Raw genomic sequence first — 18,394 nt, forward strand, 5'->3', positions numbered from 1 at the left:
GAGCTGGACTTCCTGCCCACAACCTTCCCTCTGAACAGACAGTCCGACACTTGTTGAAAGACGTTTTATTATCAGTGTTCCATTCCGTCTACTCAGGGCACTGGATGAGATGGCAGCTCAGAAGCAGAGAAGCTGGAGACAAGCCCCCACCCTCCTGTGAGTGCCTGCTGACTGCAGGAGGCCACACCAGAGGGCTCAGAAGCACGCACACTAGTCAGACCACAGGCTGCGCAGTCTCCTGGGTGCAGGTGGGAGGGCCCGGGCTGCACTTCGAGGGACCCCACTCCAGCCAGCCCTTATGGGACCTGACACACTGGGCTGAAGGCTCCCTCTCGGAGAAGGTCCTTCCCTCCCACCCTCTGAGGCCCGGCCCTGGGGAAAGAAGTCTGAGACCAACTCAGGGAGATGGGGAGGAGGATGGGGCCCCGGGGGCATGAGGAGTCAGCCGGAGAGGGCAGGAAGAGGGCGGGGACCAGGGTGAAGGGCCACCCCCTGCACGCAGCAGGGACACTACATGGCAGTAAGAGGAGAGCGAGGCAGGAGGATGACGCTAGTTAGAAACGGAGACGGTGGTTCAGAGAACCGTAGTGTTGTTCTGGATGGCGCGCTCCCAGCGGGATCAGTCAAACGAGATGAGCTGGGCTTCGCTGCCCTGTGCCGGAGGGCCCTGTGCAGGCGGTGGCTGGGCTACGGGGGCCGGCTGTTGAGGGGGTCCCCCGGAGGGCGCCATCTGGGGGGAAGGCCCAGGAACCATCAGTCCTCCCACCCCAGACCCCGGCCTTCCCCCGTAATGGCTTCTTTCTAGAACACTCCACCCTGGTCTCAGCCCCAGTGTTCGGTCCCGGCAAGGCCTAGTCCGCTCCAGGCCTCCCTCCTCCCAGCTTGTGGTGGGTTCCCTGTCAGGAGTTCCCGACCAGCATCCACGGGGTTGAGTACGTGCGCGGTGTGGGCACCTGCATGCGTTGCTGCGTGCGGCCTTGTTCTGCCCTCACTGTCTGCTGGGAAGCAGTCCTGACCCGCACTGTCGCCCCCTCCCAGGACAGCCCCACCACCGTCCGTGAGCCGAGCTGGCTGGCAGCCTTGGGCGGGGCTCACCTGCTGGTACACGGGCTGCTGCCCTGCAATGTAGGGCTGCTGCGGGGGCGGCAGCGGTGCGTCCTGGCTGGGGAGGGTGCTCATGAGACTCTGAAAATGAAGCAAACCCCACATGAAGGAACCCTGTATGCCAATACGGGGCGGGGGGGGGGGTGCTTCTGACTCGGAAAATCAAACGCCCGCCAGCGAGGAGAGCGTAACGGTGGGGAAGGGGGTGGTGGACAGGACAGGGGGCCTACCCAGCGCTCCCCCAGCTTCTTTTCCATGTGGACACCCCCCTGCAGTCTCTCACCTGCATGCTGTAAGGCTGGTAACCCATGGACACCGACTGACTCCCCATGTAGCCCATGGCGCCGGACTGTGGAGGCTGGGACATGGCCGGGAGGCTCTGTGGGGCCTGGGAGGCCACGTTCTGCAGAGGGAAGGGTATGATGGGAGAAGGGCTGCGGGCCCTTGCCCGGGAAGGGAGTGGCCCTGCCTGCCTACCTGATAGCCCTGCGTTGGAGTAGGCTGGTAGGATGAGTAGGCTGGACTGGCAGTGGGCCCGGTGGGGCCCTGGGGGGCCGCCTGTGCACCGGTGGCCCCTGCTGGGTACATGTAAGCGCTCACCATGCCGGGATCTGTGGAGGGAGAGGAGCAAGCTTACTGCCCTGCAGCACGACTTCTGCAACCAAGTTCACTCTTTACGTTCTCGCAGAAGTTAAAATCAACGAGGACGGGAGAGGAGCTCTAACGCTGCGTGCAATCAGAAGAAACAAACTAAACTGTGTTGACAGGGCATTAACAGGACAGCACGGGGTGGGGGGGGCGGTGACCAGCTCTCGCACCTTCTGAAACTCAGGGCCTAAAGACCGACAACTACAGACCTAGTGAGCCCGGTCAGGAGGGCCTCTCCCCAGTGGCTTGAGCTAGCATTCCCGAAACCACTTTCTGTGTACTCCAAGAACGAGCAGAGCAGCCAATGGGAGGATGAGAGGCGGGAGCTACAGGCGCGGACAGGGGAGGAAGCCCCGTGCTGCAGCACTGAACCCGGGTGCGCCGTTTGCAGACGAGCCTTGGGCGTGCATGCCCATGTGTGAGCACGCCCAGGCCCCAGGCGCTGAACAGCCCCCACTATCAGGACCAGGGGCTCCCTGGACAGGGGCCACCTCCAGGGCTGAACACATGTGAGCACGGAATGTGAGTGGATGGTCCAGGAGCCGGCCACACCCGGGACCATCTGAGCAGCGAAACCAACTGTGAAATTTGCATAAAATGAGTCCACGCGGATGTGAATGATGAAAGAGTAAAGAGAAGGAAAAGTGCCTCCTTATGGTGGAAGACAACTGACCAACAGGGGAGGAATGCGGTGAGTAAGTCACTGGTTGACAAACACTGTGATAGCCTCAGACGTGACGGAGCAGGAGACACCAAAGCTACTGGGTGACAACTTAGGAAGGACAAGGATGTGTGCAAGTCTCGTCCCCACCGAACAGTTGATTTCCACAGGCCAGCCAGCCCCTTCCTGGGGCTGTTAAGGAACCTTGACAGGCTGCCGCACACCTCGCGGCCAGTGGCTGGCTGTGCCTTCCGGCTGGACACTCCAGCGCCCAGGACGCCTGGCCGAAACACAGCCATGGAGACCAGACACAACCCACAGAGGGGTGGTCTGCAAGACAGCAGGCCAGTGCTCTTCGGGGAGTCAGTGTCATGAACACAAAAGCGGACTAAGAACATTCTAGATCAAAGATGAAAAGCAGCCGAACAGTTAAAGACAACAGCCAGGGGGTTTCCTGTCAGCACAAGGGGTATTACTGGGACGGTGTGGGACAGCTGAACTCGGCGGTGGATGAGGTCACACCACGGCCTCTGTGGCTCCTGACCTGCATCTGTGCCCAGGCCATGAGGAGGTGTCCTGTGTTTAGGAAATACATGCTGACCGCGCTAGGAGCAAAGGGCATTGCCCCCACCACCCGCTCTAAAAAGGTTCAGGAAAAAAAGTTCACGTATATGTGCGCACACGTGAACCTATGAAGGGAGAGAGCAAATGTAATGAAAATGATAACGTTTGGAAAATCTGGAAAACCCTTTGTACTATTTAACTTTTCTGTAAATCTGAAATTATAGCAAAACAGAAACAAAAGAAGGAAAAAGTAGCGGTCTGGGGCTCATCTTGGCTGGCGGGCACCCGCGCCCGCCCCATTACCTGCTCCGGCCCCAGGCATGCTGGGGTAGGGGCTGCTGGCGGCGGGGGCCGGCTGGCTCATGTACACCGTGTGCATAGGGGAGCCCTCCACGGAGCCCGCGGGGCTGAAGGTGCCCGGGAAGCTTGTTGGGCCAGAGGGCTGGTACAACACGCCCGCGGCCGCGGGCATGGCCTGCAGCTGGGGACAGAGAGAGACGGCAGTCAGGGCAGTCCTCGGCTCCGGAGCCCGCAGCCAGGGGCGGCCCGGGGCTGGGTGCGTGCCTGGGCGTAGGGCAGGGAGAAGGCGGGCATCTGGGCGCGCATCTGGACGGTCTGCTTCTGCTGCTCCAGGCGCAGCTGCCGCTCCTTCTCCTGCTCCTGCAGGCGCTGGATGGCCAGCTGCCGCTGCACCTCCAGGTACTCCTGTGGGCCACAAAGCAGCCATCAGGGCTGTCCACGACCTCGGCACCCCCAAGCCGGGGCCGGCCACCACACCTGCTTCTTCTGCCGCATGATCTCCAGCTTCTGGGCCAGCTGGATCTGGCGCTGGCGCTCGGCCTCCTCAGCCGCCCGGCGGAGCTTCTCCCGGTGCTCCTCCCGCAGGGCGCTGAGGGCCCCCCGCGCATCGCGGATCTGCGCCAGCTTGTCCTGCAGCCCCTCATAGTATACTGTGGGGAGAGGGCAGCGCCACGAGGGTGTGGCGTGGGAGGGAAGCGATGGCTGCCCAGATCCGGGCTGTGGCCGCCAGCCCTGCCCTCACCCAGCCAAGCGCTCGTCTGCAGGGCTGGCACGTGGGCTCCCAGGGTCAGGGCCGGGGTGGGATTCTTCCTAGCGCTGATGATTCTACGCTCAGTGGGACATTTCCCCTCGCTAGGACCACCTCCCAAGTTGCCCACGGCCCAGAGATGGACTCTGGAGGAGCTGCTGCCCACCCGAGAACCTTCCCCGTGCCCACAGCAAGCGGCCAGCACACGTGCTCACACAACACCGCGCCGGGGGGCACTGCGAGGCCTCGACAGGGTCCCCCGCGCGCCGCGGCACCTACGCCTGCGCTCGTCCAGCCGGTTGAGCAGCTCCAGCAGCTGGGGGTGCATGCTGTTGATGGACTGGAAGAGGGACAGCACGGCCGAGTCGTTGGTGATGCTGCGGCCCCGCACGTGGTTGCTCTTCATGCGGTTGACGAAGGTGGTGACGGCGTTCTGCAGGGCCTTCAGAAACTGCGCGTGGCTCTCCTCCGACTCCCCGTTCTGGTACTGCTGCTGGGGGTGCACGTGGCCTCCTGTGGAGCAGCCCCCAAGGCAGGGCAGCCCCGCCCCTTTGGGCGCTGAGCTTGGAGCCTGCCGCGCAGGACTCATTCTCTCAGCGGTGCTATGAGGGGGCACCTGAGCACCCCCTTGACAAATGTAAACACGGAGGCTCAAGGGGGCTCAACTCTTGCACTTGGCTGTGGTGCTGGCCCGGATGGAGCTGGCTTCGGCTTGGGCAGCCTGGCTCGCAGCCCCTCTGTCCCTACCCTGTAGAGGGCCTGCCTCCCTCGAAGAGGCCCCGGTCTCTTAGTCCAATGACCAACAGAGCCAAAAAGCCCCAGATAGGACGTGAACTCATCCGGGTGGTTCTAAGCTGCCCTAGAATATTCTGATCCATTCTAGGCAGCAAGTGACCAGGTTCTGGACCACAGCCAGCCCAGAGAGGTTCCTCGAGAGTGGTGGGCTGGAATGGCTTGCCCCTGGGAGGTCACTGCGGGCAGGGCTCAGCCCTGTCAGGAGAGGTGCCCGTGCGGGGCCTGTGATGGAGCCACAGCTTACCTCACCAAAGGGGCCGCTGGAAGGAGCTATGGGCTGAGAGTCTGTCTCCGTGAGGGGGGTCTGCAAGAGGCCAGAGGAGGTGAAGGAGTTGTCCAGCCTGTCTCAGGGCCCCTCGCCCCAACAGGACGGGGGGCCGGGAGTGCTGAGAGCAGCCCACCTCCGGCGCGTTGGCGGGGGCGGCGTGCCCCTCCACAGGCGGGGCGGCGGGCTCCGTCAAAGGCACAGGTGCAGATGGCGTAGGGCTCCTGCGGGCCTCCTCCTGCTTCCTCTCCCAGTAGTTCCGGTTGAGGTACCGGGCAAGCTATGCACACAACAAGCGTTACTCCCAAGGCCCAGGGAGCAGCAGCGGAAAGCACTGCATGTGGGGGCGCCCTCACCTCAGGGTCCATGTCCTCAGCCAGCGGCGCCGACGAGGTCTGGGGAGACACAGGCCAGAGCAGCAGTGACCCACGGGCTCAAACATGTGCCCAACAACTCCTAGGCCGTTGCCTGGGAGGCTGGGACGCCACCACAGTGACAGTGGACCCCGGGCACTGGCCAGTCTGTCCGGGGGCCCCCTGGGGCTCTGCGATTGTGAACAAGGCACAGGGCAGTATCCTGCCAGCTTTCCTTGCAACAACAACGCCAGTCCTGACAGTGGACGGCAGGGCTGTTCTTAGGCCCTCGGCCACCTGGCCCCCTCCAGAGCCCCACAGAGCTTGCCATGACTTCCTAAACCTTCTGTTCCACCTGCCACCCACCCCCTATTTACAGAAGGGGCCGAGGCTAGAAAAAGGTAGGCCACCTTTGACCTCAGGGCTTGCCCACCTCCTCTCACTCTGAGAGGTCTCCAGCCTTTCCAGGGTGCTCCTCCCCTGCAGGGGACCCCTGACCAGGAGCAGATGGCTGAGGAGGGCCCGGCTGGACCCTGACCTTCACTGGCCTGATCAGGCACCATTCTTTCTGGGGCAGCCCTCCCACCCCCTCCCACAGGAATGTGGCCCAACCTGGGAGTGCGCTCACCACGGGCGAAGAGTACAGGCTGCCGGCAGGGGGCGCCGACGAGGTCACGGGCGCGGGCTCTGCCTTGGTGTACGTGGCAGCGGCATAAGCGGACTTCTGTCTCTGCGGGAGACGCAGGAAGAGTCCTGGCGCAGGTGGGCCGACCCGCCACACTCATCTGCCCTCCCCAAACATCTAGGGACACCCCCCACCACCAGGCGAGCCCCCCTCCGGCTCACCATCCTCTCCTTCTCCTCAGCCTCCGACTGTGACAGAGCCAGGGCCAGCTGCAGCTCCTCCTCCTCCTGCAGGGCCGTCTCATCTCGCTTGGGGGGCAGCTAGGGGCAGACGGGGCCGGTGAGCAGGGCCCAGGGCGAGGTGGTGGGCGAGGCACCCCCAGGGACCCGGGGCCAGTACCTGGGATTGCTGGGACAGGGGGCTGGTCAGGTACTCCGGGGGCAGCTCCGTTGTCGATGAGGCCTTTCCTTCTGCTTTCCTGGAAGCGAGAGGGCACTGGGTGACTGAGCACCATCCCCCGGCCCCCAGCATCCCCACGGAAGGACGCCAGTAGTGCCACAGGCCACGCTCTGGAGAAAAACTGGTCGCTCAAACCAGGTCTGTTGGCTTCGGGACGCGGAACCCCAGGCAGGTCACCTGGGCCTAAGCCCCAGCCCCCTCTTCTAGAAATGAGGTTCAAACATGGGAAAAGAACTTTCCAAGGGAGCGGCCCACAGACATCACCTAACCAAAGGATGAGCTCCCATCACTGACGCTGGGAGACGGACAGACGGACAGCACGGGCCCCCAGAGTGGCGGCATGGAGAGGGACAGCCTCATCCTGGGATCACGCAGGGAGCACACAACCTGACTCTAACCACAAGACCTCAAACCCAAACCAAGGGAAGCACCACACCAGCCCAGGCCCTTCAGAAATGCACACGTCAGGACAAAGAGGCGGCCTGCAGATCTGGGTCACGGGAGCTGAAGAGGTGTGACAGCCACCTGCCATGTCCTAGGGGCCTAGGCAGGCCTGACAGGGACAAACCCACTGCAGGACATGACTGGCACTTGCTGGAACCAGACAGGGACACACAGCAGCCGTCAGCGCCAGGCTGGCACCATGTGTCCTGGGCTGGTGGCTGTGCTATGGCACTTCTTGGGAAGTGCACGTGGGAGCTTTGGGGTATGGGGATGGGGTACCCGCAGCTCACTCTCAGAAAGTCAGAATGAACACGATACGTGGGAACACCCATGCAGAGGGGGAAGGGAGACCATGCAATTAAGCCCACACGGCTGCGTCCACACCAAAAGACTCAGGAGGAGGCCGCACCCCACAGGGTCTGCTTCCCACTCCTGCATCTTTTCCCAAAGTTTTTTTTCCAAGCTAAAATGTTAAAAAGCAGACAAACCAATAAACCAAACCCAAGCAACCAGCTGGCAGGCCCCAGCCCTGCACCCGGACGGCCAGGAGACAGAAGCCCGGCTTCAGGGAGCATAGCCGGGCCCCCGGGGCCCCCGGGCCCCCAGCAGGGAACTCACTTGTTCAGCTGCTCGTAGCAGGGCTCGCACACGCGCACCTCCTTCTCGATGCCGAACTTGGGGATGGTGGAGTACTTGGAGGAGCACTTGCCGCAGAAAATCTGGCCACACGCCCGGCAGTGGTGCTGTGACACAGAGAGGGTCAGCGTGCGGCGCGGTGCTGGGCTGCTGACCCCTTGCGCCCACCCTTCCCACTACTGCCTGCTGCAAAGGGCGCAAGGCTGGGCCTCCCAGGGTGGGCAGAAGGCAGGTCTGGGAGGCCACAAGGACCCTAGGGAAATGGCACATTTCCAGGCTCTCAACTGCAGCCACTGTTTGAGGGAAAAGTCAAACTAAAAAGAACAGTGCATGCAAATCCTGTGTGAGTTGTGCTGGGAGATAAGAGGTCCTGCTGATGGTGGGCCCAGGGAGTCTGCTCAGACGCCCTGGCCTCAGCCTTCACCGTCGCGGTCTGTGCTTCAAGAGGAAGAGAAGCAGTGGCTCGAGGGCCGCAGCACACAGGCTGTTAGCCGCGAAGGGCAGCGACAGGGCCGCAGGCCCAGGCAAGACACGCCTGAGCCTCCCGCAGCCCCAAGCTTGCCGCGTTCCTGTCCCCGGGGAACGCAGCATGCCCGAGCTTCATCGGACAGCACAGACCATCGGACTCGGGACCCCTTGGTGACCCCGCTCACCATGTAGCTAGGAGCTGGATTTGCTCCATGTACCACGAGCCCACAGCCAAGAGGAAAAGGACGCGGAGTGGCTTCAGTGGCCTCACGGGGACAGTAGGGGGTGTGGGGTCGGCCCTGGGGTGGGCACACTCACCTTGCGGGTCACCACCCCGAACTGCACCCTGCAGCGGTGGCACTCTTCAGCATCCACCCAGTCGGGGGCCTGGGGGGCAGGCAGAGTCAGGGTCGCGCCGCCCCACCTTCCCAGCCACGGCCCTGTTTCCCACAAATGGGATGCGGCCCCAGTGTGGGCTCAGGGGCCGAGGGCCCGGTCTGCAGATGTAAGAAAGGAACCTACTCCAAACGGACTCTCCTTTCTAAAGGTATGACCGCGAGACTCCCCACAGCTCCGGGTCAGTATTTGTCTTAACTGTGCGAGCCCGTCAGCCACAGCGCAAAAGCACCTTGAGCTGCGTTCCAAACCGAGCCGGCACAGGCCCGGCTGCCTGTCCCACACGTGTTGTTTCAGAGACAAAACGGCAGCTGACCCACTGATGTTCCCCACCAGCAGGGACCCCAGGACCTCCCTTCTGCTTCCTCAAGGCATCCTAACTCCCGGGGCGCCCGGCTGGCTCAGTTGGAAGAGCATGTGGCTCTTGATCTTGGGGTCTTGAGTTTGAGCCCCATGTTGGGTGTACAGATTACTTAAACATTAAAAAAAAAAAAAAAAAAAAAAGCAGCCTAGCTCCTAGATCCCCAGCACCCTGTGAACTCACTCTCTCTGCAGCAAACATGGCATCGCTCTCCTTGAACTCTGGGAAGACGTGTCCTGGAAAAAGGAGACCACAATCACTGCCAGTGCCACGCTGGCATGCAAGGCCCTGACAGCCTCAACTGTCCTCGCCCGGTCTGCCCCGAGACCTTTAGGAGCCATGTCCCAGCTCTGGGCAGCCACCTCCCCAAACAGACCTACAAAAGGAGGCCCAGAGCCCCTGGGGAAGCAAGTGCAATGACCCAGTAGCAGGCAAGGGCGCCCGGGTGCATGAGTGGGCCGCCCCGTCCTAGGGCATGGGGCCTGGCCTCACTCACCCCACATTGAAGCCTCACAGATCTTCCCTGGACAAGTCTGTCCGGCTCTTGGCCCCACACTCCAGCCAACTGTACCTCTCAGGACTCTTAAAACAGATTCCCAAGCTTTTTGGAGGCACAGACCCTTGAAGGTTCCATAAAGCTTTGGGTTGTCTCCCCAGGAAGTGAATGTGAGCATATACCCACCATCCCATGTCCAAGGTCCAGGATTGAGGGCCTGAGGCCAGCTCACTGACATGGACAGAACCCTCATCACAGTCTCCATGGGGTCCGAGCCACCTGTAGCCACCAGACGCCACCCCTGCTCCCAGCCTCATTTCAGGGCCTCGGCACAGGTGGAGGCCACCCCAGCACCGACTCCCCCCCCCGCCACTGCCCAGTGTGAGCACTACAGTCTGAATCCGCTGCCCTCCTCCCCAAGCCCCAGCAGATCCGTGTGGCCGCTGCAGCAGCTGAGAGGAATGCAGAGGTGGCCTTGAAAAGGTCCGCTGGCTGTCACAGCCCCGTTGCAGCCCTCCCAGGACTTCCCGCCATTCTCAGGGCACCCCAGCTTCTGCCCAAGCCGCTCCTGCAGGCTGGCACCTCCTGTGCCTCGTCCCAGGTCTGCGATGGCCCCAGGGCCTCGGACGACAGTCCACGCGGTGCTGGCTCGCTCACACGTTCAGGTCTGGCACACGAACTGCCTGCCCTCCAGGCCTTCTCCCACCCTTCATGTTCAATCAGCCCCCAAGAGGTCACAGCCCCCAGCTCTCCTTCCTTCCTAGGATTCAACGCTCAGGAAGTAGTTCCTCTACTAAATCTTTTCACTTGTGTGTTTTCAGCCCTAACTGCACATGAGGTCGGGAAAGGCAGGGGCTCCAGGGCCCAGAGCAGGCTGCCCCATGAGGACACCCACTCTATGCTCCCACCGCTGCCAGTCCTGCCGTAAGGCGCTGTCCCCCTGCCCCGCACAGAGAGCACACACAGCTGCTCTAGGCTCTGCCTGGCGCACAGCCCAACGCACCTTCCACCTTCATAATCTGGTACGTGTCCTGGACCACTTTGTACTTGGGCTCGTTCCGGAAGGCGTGTGCCCAGGCCTGGATCAGATACAGAATCTTGTTTCGGACGTTTACTTCCACCTGCCTCTGCATAGGAAGGACGAAGAAGGAAGAGAATGAGGAGGGCCACGGGAGACATGAACGCCAGAGATGTCTCAGCACGAGGAAGTAGCAGGAAGACTTCACCACTCTGAGCACGTGAGGCTGGCAGAGGCGGGGAGGGCCCCCCCTTTGTGGGGCACTGGGGCCAAGCACGGACCTACTCCCCAGGCCCAGCCCGCCTCCATGAAGCCTGGTCCCTGAGGACAAACTCATCACAGCAGTGTGCCCACTCGGGGCCTGACTTTTCTTTAATGCCCTGGGAAAAGCTGGGGAATCCCCAAATCCTGGTTCTCCAGGCCCACTGCCCTGTAACCACCTGCTTCTTCCTCCCCTGCCCCAGGAGCTTGGCTAGTGTCAGGGGCCCCTGAGTCTGTAAGCCGGTGTGGCTCTGGCAAATGCCAAACTCTAACAGGCAGTGCCCACCAGACCCGTGATGAGGGAGCACATGTGTAGCTGGCCGCCTCTCCTCAGATCATGGCCAGCCCAGGGGGGCGGGGAGCAGGGGCAGCCGCTCCAGGAGCTGCCCCACGTGCACAGCCACCACTTCCGCCAGCTTCGAGCACCATCAGTCACATTCCTAGAGCTCTCCGGGGATGCTCAGGAAGATGGAAGGATGAGAAAGCTGCTCCACGGAGATGCCAACCAGACTCACCCACTAGGCTTCGGTTCTTTCCCGTAATCTGTGTCCGCTCGTTGGACCCCTCTGCCCTATTGTAAGCCTCCCTCTCCAAGGGGGGCCTAACTGGCTTAGACCACATACAGCACAAACAGGACACTATCATGGGACACGAGAAGCACAGGGTGTGACCCTTCTGCTCTTTCAGCCTGGCCACAGTAAGCACTGGCTGGGTCACCGGGCAGGGCCCAGCTCAGGTCCAGATGGGCTGTCAGCCACGTGAGCTCATGGCCATCCGCACGGGTCTGGAACCTGCGGCTCCACCCACCAACAGCAGCAGAGACAGAGTCCGGGGCTATGCACCTGGCCACCGGCCTGGTCGCCTCACCCCTGTGGGACAGGGGCACCGCTGTACCACCCACTCTGTGTCACACAATCTGCCAGTGTCACCACCCACATCACAATCCCGGCAGGTGGGCAGCGCAAGCCTGGGGGTCCATGGTCGGTGGCCTGTGCAGCATTCTCTCTCAGGGCTCTGGAGGACTGTCCCTCCTCTACAAATGGAGGATGTGAGACCCACTCCCCAAGGTGTCCCTGATGTGCCGTGCCCCCGACCTCCCTCCATAAATACACTGGACTCACACACCTCCCTGCTTAGAATCCTGGCTCTGCATTTGGGACCCACCCAGAAGCCCTTTGGGGCTCCCCCAGGCCTCTGCCTGCACACCCTGCTCACAGCCAGTCCCACACACACAGCTCCTTCCCCTCCTTCTCTGCCACCTAGTGAGGCTTTGAGCCCTGCCCCGGGGAAGCCTTTCCTGACCCCCCCAGGAAGGGCAGGGTCTCCTCTGTCCCCCCAGACACAGCATCCCGGTTTGCTTCTGGTGAAGCCCTGACGTCATCAAGCTGGGATTCTGGAGCTGCGGGGACCACCAACACTCCCCTTCCTGTCCTCGGTTCTGCCTGGCCCTGCTGCTGCCTCAGGTGCCAGCAAAGCCCCAGGAGAGCACCGGCACGGCCTCGGGGAAACTGTGCCCTCCCCACGGTCTGGACCTCACTGCCTCCCGCCAAGGGCGCACCTTCAGCAGCTCCTTCAGCTCCTCCATGGTCTGCTTGTTGGCCACCTCATCGTGGACCGTCTGGCCGCAGTTCTTCACCACAGACTCCATGACCTGCAGGACCCAAGGAAGGGAGCCTCGAGCCACCGGCTGGGCGAGGGACACCCGCCTTGGACAGGCCCCTCGGGCAAGCTGGCCCATCAGGAGGACCCCCACGGCCGCTCCGAGTCAGGCGGCAACCAATACTACATGTGCCCCTTCTCACTCCACTTCTTACCAGCAGGGACAGAGGCCAGACTCGACCTCAGGGCCCTGAGTCTGTCAGCTTCAGCTGCGGCACGGAGGCACTGCCCTCCATCAGGGCTGCTCCTCTCTGCCCTCCCACCCCAGGCAGGTGGGCAAGGCCCCAGGGTCAAGCTGTCTCTGCCATCTGGACACTGGGGCAGTGACTCTTCAGGTGGCCAGAGTGCAGGGGTCTAGTTACCTCCAGGGCATACAAGGCCACGTGAGGATTCTTGTCATTGACTTTCTTTTTGATGGAACTCACGGCATATTTGGCTCTGAAAGAAGAGAATATCGGTAAAAGGGAAGACAAAAAAGAAACCATCCTAGAAGCTAAGTTAAGAAAGGCTCTGCCACCCTCTGGTCCTCAAAATTCCCAAGCAAATGTTAAGTACCTCCAGCCAGTACAGGGAAAAACCTTTCCTTGTCCCCAGATCCCAAAAACCTCAGCGTGGAGACTGCTCAATTCTCCGCCTGAGGCCTAAGGTGGTTCATCAGGGCTGGTCGCTGCGGGATCCTGGAGCATCACTGGGCTCCAAGGAAGCCGGGAGCGCCATGCTGCCGCCCCCCGGCTTCTGAGCAGAGATCCTCCTCACTTACTGTGTGTCCCCCTGGCGGATGAGATCACAGATCTGGAGGATGGACTCCCAGTCCGTCTCCAGCAGAAGCTGGCTGGTCGCTTTGTCTACAGCAAAAACACACCATTACTGGGGCTGTCCTCTGTGATTCCCCGGCTGGCCCCAGAGCTCAGCAACAAAGAGAAGGGACCACCTCCTTCCCATTTAAAACATTTGGACTGAATGGAAAACCACATGAAAATCCTCTTGATGCCCAACAATCATGACAGTGCTGTCCTTTCCAGAAAGAAGGCAAACTGCTTAAAAAATACTAACAGCACACCTGCCGTGCACTTGATCCAAACACTTTATGTGATCACCGCGTTCTGACACAACCTCCTGAGCAACGTCCTATTTCCATCGTCTTTCCCGACAAAGACAACAAAGCAGAGAAGTGAGGTCACTGCCCAAAGTCACACAGCTCACCGGGCAAAGCCAGGCAGGGTTTCACACTACACTCTGCCACCTCATCCCTGAGTCCCTGGTTCTCCCCACGTTTAACCTGTCCAATGAGATCTCAGCTGGGGCAAGGCTGGAGAAGATGCAGCCTGGACTCCAGTCTTCTGCTTCAAATGTTTTGTGGGATGGAGCCAGGCACGACCTCTAGGAAGTATTCCTCCACTAACACCTTTACTCTGTGTCCGTCACAGTTGCCTCACACACACACACATGCTCTGCTCCCCCAGCCCTGCTGGCTCTCCTCCCTGGAGACACATGGGAGGTCTATTAAGGTGTCCACACATAGGATCTGGTAGTAACTTCTGGATTGATCTTTGTAGGGCTGAACCACTCCTCAGCCTGCATGGTCTCAGAACAAGGAACGTGCCTCATCTGCGGTCTCCTCCAAAACCACATTCAAGGAAAAAGCAGGGCAGGCTCAGACCCACCACTGGAGCACCCACCCCAAACACAGAGCCCACCCAGTTTCACTAAGGTGGAAGCCATGCCCGTAAACATCCATTTTCCTTTTCCTAAAACTGGTGCCCTCCAGGAAGGGCAGAAAGGATTGGCTCTCCAGCTCTGACAAACAGAAAAGCCACCTCCCTAAACACCGGGGCCTTCCGGGAGCCCCGTGGGGACAGACGGAGCTGGCCTGCTCCCCCAGGGAAGCAGCGCTCAAAGAGCCTGGCAGGTCCCGGGGACGACACTACCGGTTCCACCCTTTGGAGCCCAAGGTTTGGGGCACCCTCAGTTCCCCTCCACCCTAGGTTTTTGTGGGGGAGGGGGTCTATTGGACTAGGTCACCCGTATTCGTGACTCAGGACTTGTGGCCCGCTCAGTCAGACGCTTGTGGCTCCAGGGCCGATCATTCCCCTGAGGACCTGCCCACCCCTGGCCCAGAAGCAGAGCCCCGAGCACGGTCGCCGCGAGCGCAGGCCCAGCCTCCTCCGCGGACCCTCACCCAGTTGGGTAGGGGCCCGCGCCCAGCGCCCTGGGCTGCCAGGTCCCCGCACCGCTGGCGCTCCCACCCACACCCTGGGGGCCCAGGTCGCTCCGTGGCCGCCCCCCAGCCCCGCTCCCGGGACGCTGGCCAGCCTCGAGGGGCGGGGGCCGCGTTACCTAGGAGACGCTCGAAGGTGCCGCTGCCGCGCCCCATGGCGACCCCGGACCCCGACCCGACGCCGCTGCGCTCTCCGCGGCGAACCGGCGCGCCCCCGACTTCCGCTTCCGCCTTTTCCTCGGGCGCGCGCACGCGCGCGTCGCCGGTCCGGGCCGCGAGCCGCGAGGAGGCGGGCTTTTTCGCTCGTCCCAGACGCTGTGCGCCGATTGGGCTGCAGGCTGCACGTTTTGAGGCGGTGAGAGCCGAGAACCAATGAGCAGCTCGGACGTGAGGCCTATCCAATGAGGGGGGTGGAGGGCGGGACTTGCTCCGAGCTATGGGTGCCGGGTGGAGTCCGGAGCCGTGATGTGTCTCCTGCTGGGGGCTTCGGGGGTCGGGAAGACCCTGTTGGTGAAAAGACTGCTGACTATCCTTCCGCGCTGGGCGGGTGGCCAGGAGGAGGGGGGCAGGGGACTGGTGCCGGGGTCAGGGTGCTCCCGGGGGAGCGGGGATAGGGGTCCCGGGGCGGGGTCCGGCCGCCGCCCGCCTTCTCTGCCCGGCTCGGGATCCTTGACTGCCCGCACAGCTGAGCTCCGGGGATGGGAAGGGCGACCTGGGCGATCCTCCCCCGACGCGGCCCACGGTAGGCCTCCCCTCTCCCGCGGGTTTAGCGGAAACGGGTACCCTTTACGGTTTGCAAAGCGCTTTGGGTTGTTTTAAGTGGAACCTGGAGTCCGGCGGGTCAGTGTGGTAATGCAACCCTCGCGAGGTGAGCGGGATGTCACGGGAAGGGGCCTGCCTCCCGGGACAGAGCTGTGGCGGACGTGGGTGCATGGCAGGGCCCCGAGCCGCCCGCCCCTCGCCACTCTTCACACTGCTCTCTTTGGTCGCCCCGAGGCGAATCCCACTGATGGGTGTTGGAGCTGCGGCCACAGCCGGCTCTGAGGGTTAGGGCGTGGACCTCTGGAAGCCACTTCAGCCTTCCTTCCTTAGAGTTGTGCTTTAGGGTCTAAGCCCTTGAGAATGGCCGTGTTGGTGTTTAGATCAGTGTGAAAGGTGATGCACGTTCCTCTCCAGGAGTTCCCAGTGGGAAAGAGCTTATGTCCCTAATGCTTCCTGTTTTTTTCCACAGGTGGGCACCGACCTTACTGACATCGTGGTCCCAAGCAAGATTACCATCCGGGAGCTAGGGGGGTGCATGAGCCCCATCTGGCCCAGCTACTATGGAAATTGCCATTCTCTCTTGGTAGGTCATGATCCGGGGAACTTTTTAGGCATCATCTAGTGCTGGACCTCACTCCGTACAGGCTGGAGTTTGGGTTCCTGGGCAGTTATGCTAGTCGAGGACTTCCTTTTGGGAACCCAATTTGATCCGTAGTGCTCCTGGGCCAGAGCTGAAGTGAAAGCTCCCGCGGGGCTTGCGGACAGTGTTTCTTCCCTGCCAGTAACGTGCTTGCCCTCTGCATTGTTCCCCTGCCTCTGCTCTTATGTTTATGCTTGACTTCTACATACCTTTCCCATCCTAGCAAGGCCTGTGCCCCAAATCCTAGGACCCTTCCTGAGAGAACTGATGGTCACGTGAGTAGAGAGACTTTCTGTGGGTAGAAACAAGTGACAGCAGGTCACTCTTCTGCAACTCATTTCCCTTTACTTTCGCAGACTCCAAGGACCTTTGTTTAAAAGGCATTTTCCTCCTCTGAGCCAGGTCATGATGCCCAAGGAAGGGGATTTGGAAAGGACTGTCTCCCTCACGGGGTGTCCCTGGCCTGCATTTTCTTCTTCCCTAGTTCATGGTAGACGCCGCTAACCCCACTCAGCTGTCTGCATCCTGCGTGCAACTCCTGGGTCTCCTTTCTGCAGAAGGACTCGCGGAAGCATCAGTCTTGATCCTCTTCAATAAAACGTACGGGTCTGTGATCCTGGAGGAGTGGGGGGGTGCCCCCCAAGAGGGTGGCTCCTGGGGTGGGGTACGGTGGGGGCTGGGGTGGGCTTGTGGCAGCCCACCGTGACAGGGCGCTTCTTCCGCTATAGCGATCTGCCCTGTTACATGACCGTAGAGGAGATGAAGTCTTTGATCAGGCTCCCAGACATCATCGCTTGTGCCAAGCAGAACATCAGCACAGCAGAAATCAGCGCCCACAAGGGCACCGGCTTAGCGGGGGTGCTGCATTGGCTCCAGGACACCCGCAGAACTGACAGCTGACCATCAGGAGGAGAAGCATTACTGGCCGGCTCTGGGGAGGAGGCAGAGAACGGCACTGCGTGGCCTCCAGTGATCTGTCCTCATCAGGGACAGGATGACCCAACATAAGCCTAGGGGATAGGCTTCTGGCCCAAGTTGTAGTGATGGGTAAACTGAGGAACCCCGGTTACAGAAACTCCTGACAGCTGGCCTCTGAATGAAAAGATCGTCCCCAGGGCTTAGAGAGGAGGACAGGCTTGCAGGGTGGCTGGGTGTCCTACTCCCATCCTGGGAGTATTCTTGCTCAGAGGTGTTTGGACTGCACAGCCCCATGGACTTGGTCTCTCGACTGTGATGCAGGCTGTACCTGTTGAGTTTGTGACAGGCTGACGACGTGACCCCCCACCGTATGAGAACATTGTCCTAGGAAGACCTGAGCCTGGAGTCAGAACGAGAACGGTGTTTTCATTCGTTCATTTGCTCAGTGCACGTTTATCGCCAAGGAGGGCATAGGGGATCCCGCGGGCAGGTGAGAGTGAGGAGTGGGTCAGAGCGCAGGAGGTCCCGGCAAGCCCATCCCGACTTCAGCTGAGGGGCTTGCTGGAGAACAAGGGTGTGCTCGTGTGCTAGGGCCTCCATAACAAATTGCCACAAGCGCGGGGACTTGCAACGACCCAAATTTACGCTCACAGCCCTGGAGGCCAGAAAACTGATAGCAAGGTGTCAGCAGGGTTGGAGGGGGAAGGATCTGGAGGCTCCGAGAGAGGACACGTTCCTTGCTTCTCTTCTGGCTTCCAGTGGCTCCTGGAATTCTCGATATAACTTGGCTTGTGACTTGCAGAACTAGAATCCCTGGCTCTGTCTTCATGCGGCTTTCATAGGGCCCACCCTAAATCCAGGATGATCTCGAGATCCCTAATTACATCTGCAAAGACTTTTTTTTGGAAAAACAGTCACGCTTGTGTGTTCCCAGGGTTACAGTGAGACGTCCGTGTGGGGCTGCTGTTCAGCTCGCTGTGGTTGGTTAAGAAGCCCTCTACTCCCGGGTGTGGTTGTGTGTTTTCTGTAAATGGCTTTCTCAGTGGGCAGTTGAGGCTAGTTGGTCTGTGAAGAACTGCCAGACATCTGTCGCCCCCACCCCCCACCCCCGCTGGCATGCAGAACCGAACGGCAGCCCAGGACCTCAGCGCGAGGTTTCCAGCAGTTAGCCGCGTTATTGCGGGGATGTGTGTTCACACTTGGGTTATAAATGATGCCTCATAAAAGCTCTTGCAGCGACTGCAGGGCCACAGGGGCTCCTGTCTCTTCCCCTCACCCCCACCCCATGGAAGCACTCGTCTCTGGGAAGGTCTGGTACTGTGCACTCCTGCGCCACTGCCCCAAGTCACACCGCGCAGCCGCGGATGCGAGTGTCCACCCCGAGGGCGCAGTCCTTACGAATTTCAGACTTCACCCAGCGTAACCGGCTTTCATCCACCCCCCATTTCAGAGAACTTAAACACAGGCTCAGGAGACAAGCACCTGGCTCCGTCTCTAGGGGTGACCCCTGGCGCGGGGTCCCTCTCAGATTTTGGCCTGGCGACATCTCATGGTAAAGCCAGCCTGAGCCAAGTTGGTGAGTTTTGGGGACACTC

The 18,394-nt window shown here is 61.0% G+C and overlaps 2 protein-coding genes across 3 annotated transcripts; one reads left to right on the forward strand and one right to left on the reverse strand.

The window, feature by feature from the left end:
• Positions 1 to 49: 49 nt before the first annotated feature.
• HGS (hepatocyte growth factor-regulated tyrosine kinase substrate) lies at positions 50 to 14,739 on the reverse strand. Of its 2 annotated transcripts, none has more exons than XM_045774952.2 (22): positions 14,599 to 14,739; positions 13,022 to 13,106; positions 12,624 to 12,699; positions 12,161 to 12,253; positions 10,327 to 10,450; positions 9,011 to 9,063; positions 8,389 to 8,457; positions 7,585 to 7,709; positions 6,463 to 6,541; positions 6,285 to 6,383; positions 6,067 to 6,168; positions 5,442 to 5,480; positions 5,222 to 5,365; positions 5,065 to 5,124; positions 4,305 to 4,515; positions 3,755 to 3,927; positions 3,542 to 3,682; positions 3,281 to 3,458; positions 1,582 to 1,715; positions 1,388 to 1,507; positions 1,096 to 1,185; positions 50 to 730 (listed from the first exon to the last, which is right to left on the reverse strand). In XM_045774952.2, the coding sequence occupies exons 1-22, from the start codon at positions 14,633 to 14,635 to the stop codon at positions 620 to 622; spliced, it is 2,343 nt and encodes a 780-aa protein (XP_045630908.1). In that variant the 5' UTR covers positions 14,636 to 14,739; the 3' UTR covers positions 50 to 619. The 2 variants fall into 2 exon arrangements, with proteins under 2 accessions (XP_045630908.1, XP_045630907.1); XM_045774951.2 differs by having other exon boundaries at positions 4,305 to 4,518.
• Positions 14,740 to 14,922: 183 nt separating this feature from the next.
• On the forward strand, positions 14,923 to 17,807 carry ARL16 (ARF like GTPase 16). Its single transcript, XM_045774983.2, has 5 exons — positions 14,923 to 15,005; positions 15,163 to 15,221; positions 15,711 to 15,824; positions 16,366 to 16,481; positions 16,610 to 17,807. The coding sequence occupies exons 1-5, from the start codon at positions 14,945 to 14,947 to the stop codon at positions 16,779 to 16,781; spliced, it is 522 nt and encodes a 173-aa protein (XP_045630939.1). The 5' UTR covers positions 14,923 to 14,944; the 3' UTR covers positions 16,782 to 17,807.
• Positions 17,808 to 18,394: the final 587 nt, after the last annotated feature.

This window comes from Ursus americanus, chromosome 23, assembly GCF_024610735.1.
Source record: "Ursus americanus isolate L20-20 chromosome 23, mUrsAme1.1.p, whole genome shotgun sequence".
NCBI lineage: Eukaryota > Metazoa > Chordata > Mammalia > Carnivora > Ursidae > Ursus > Ursus americanus.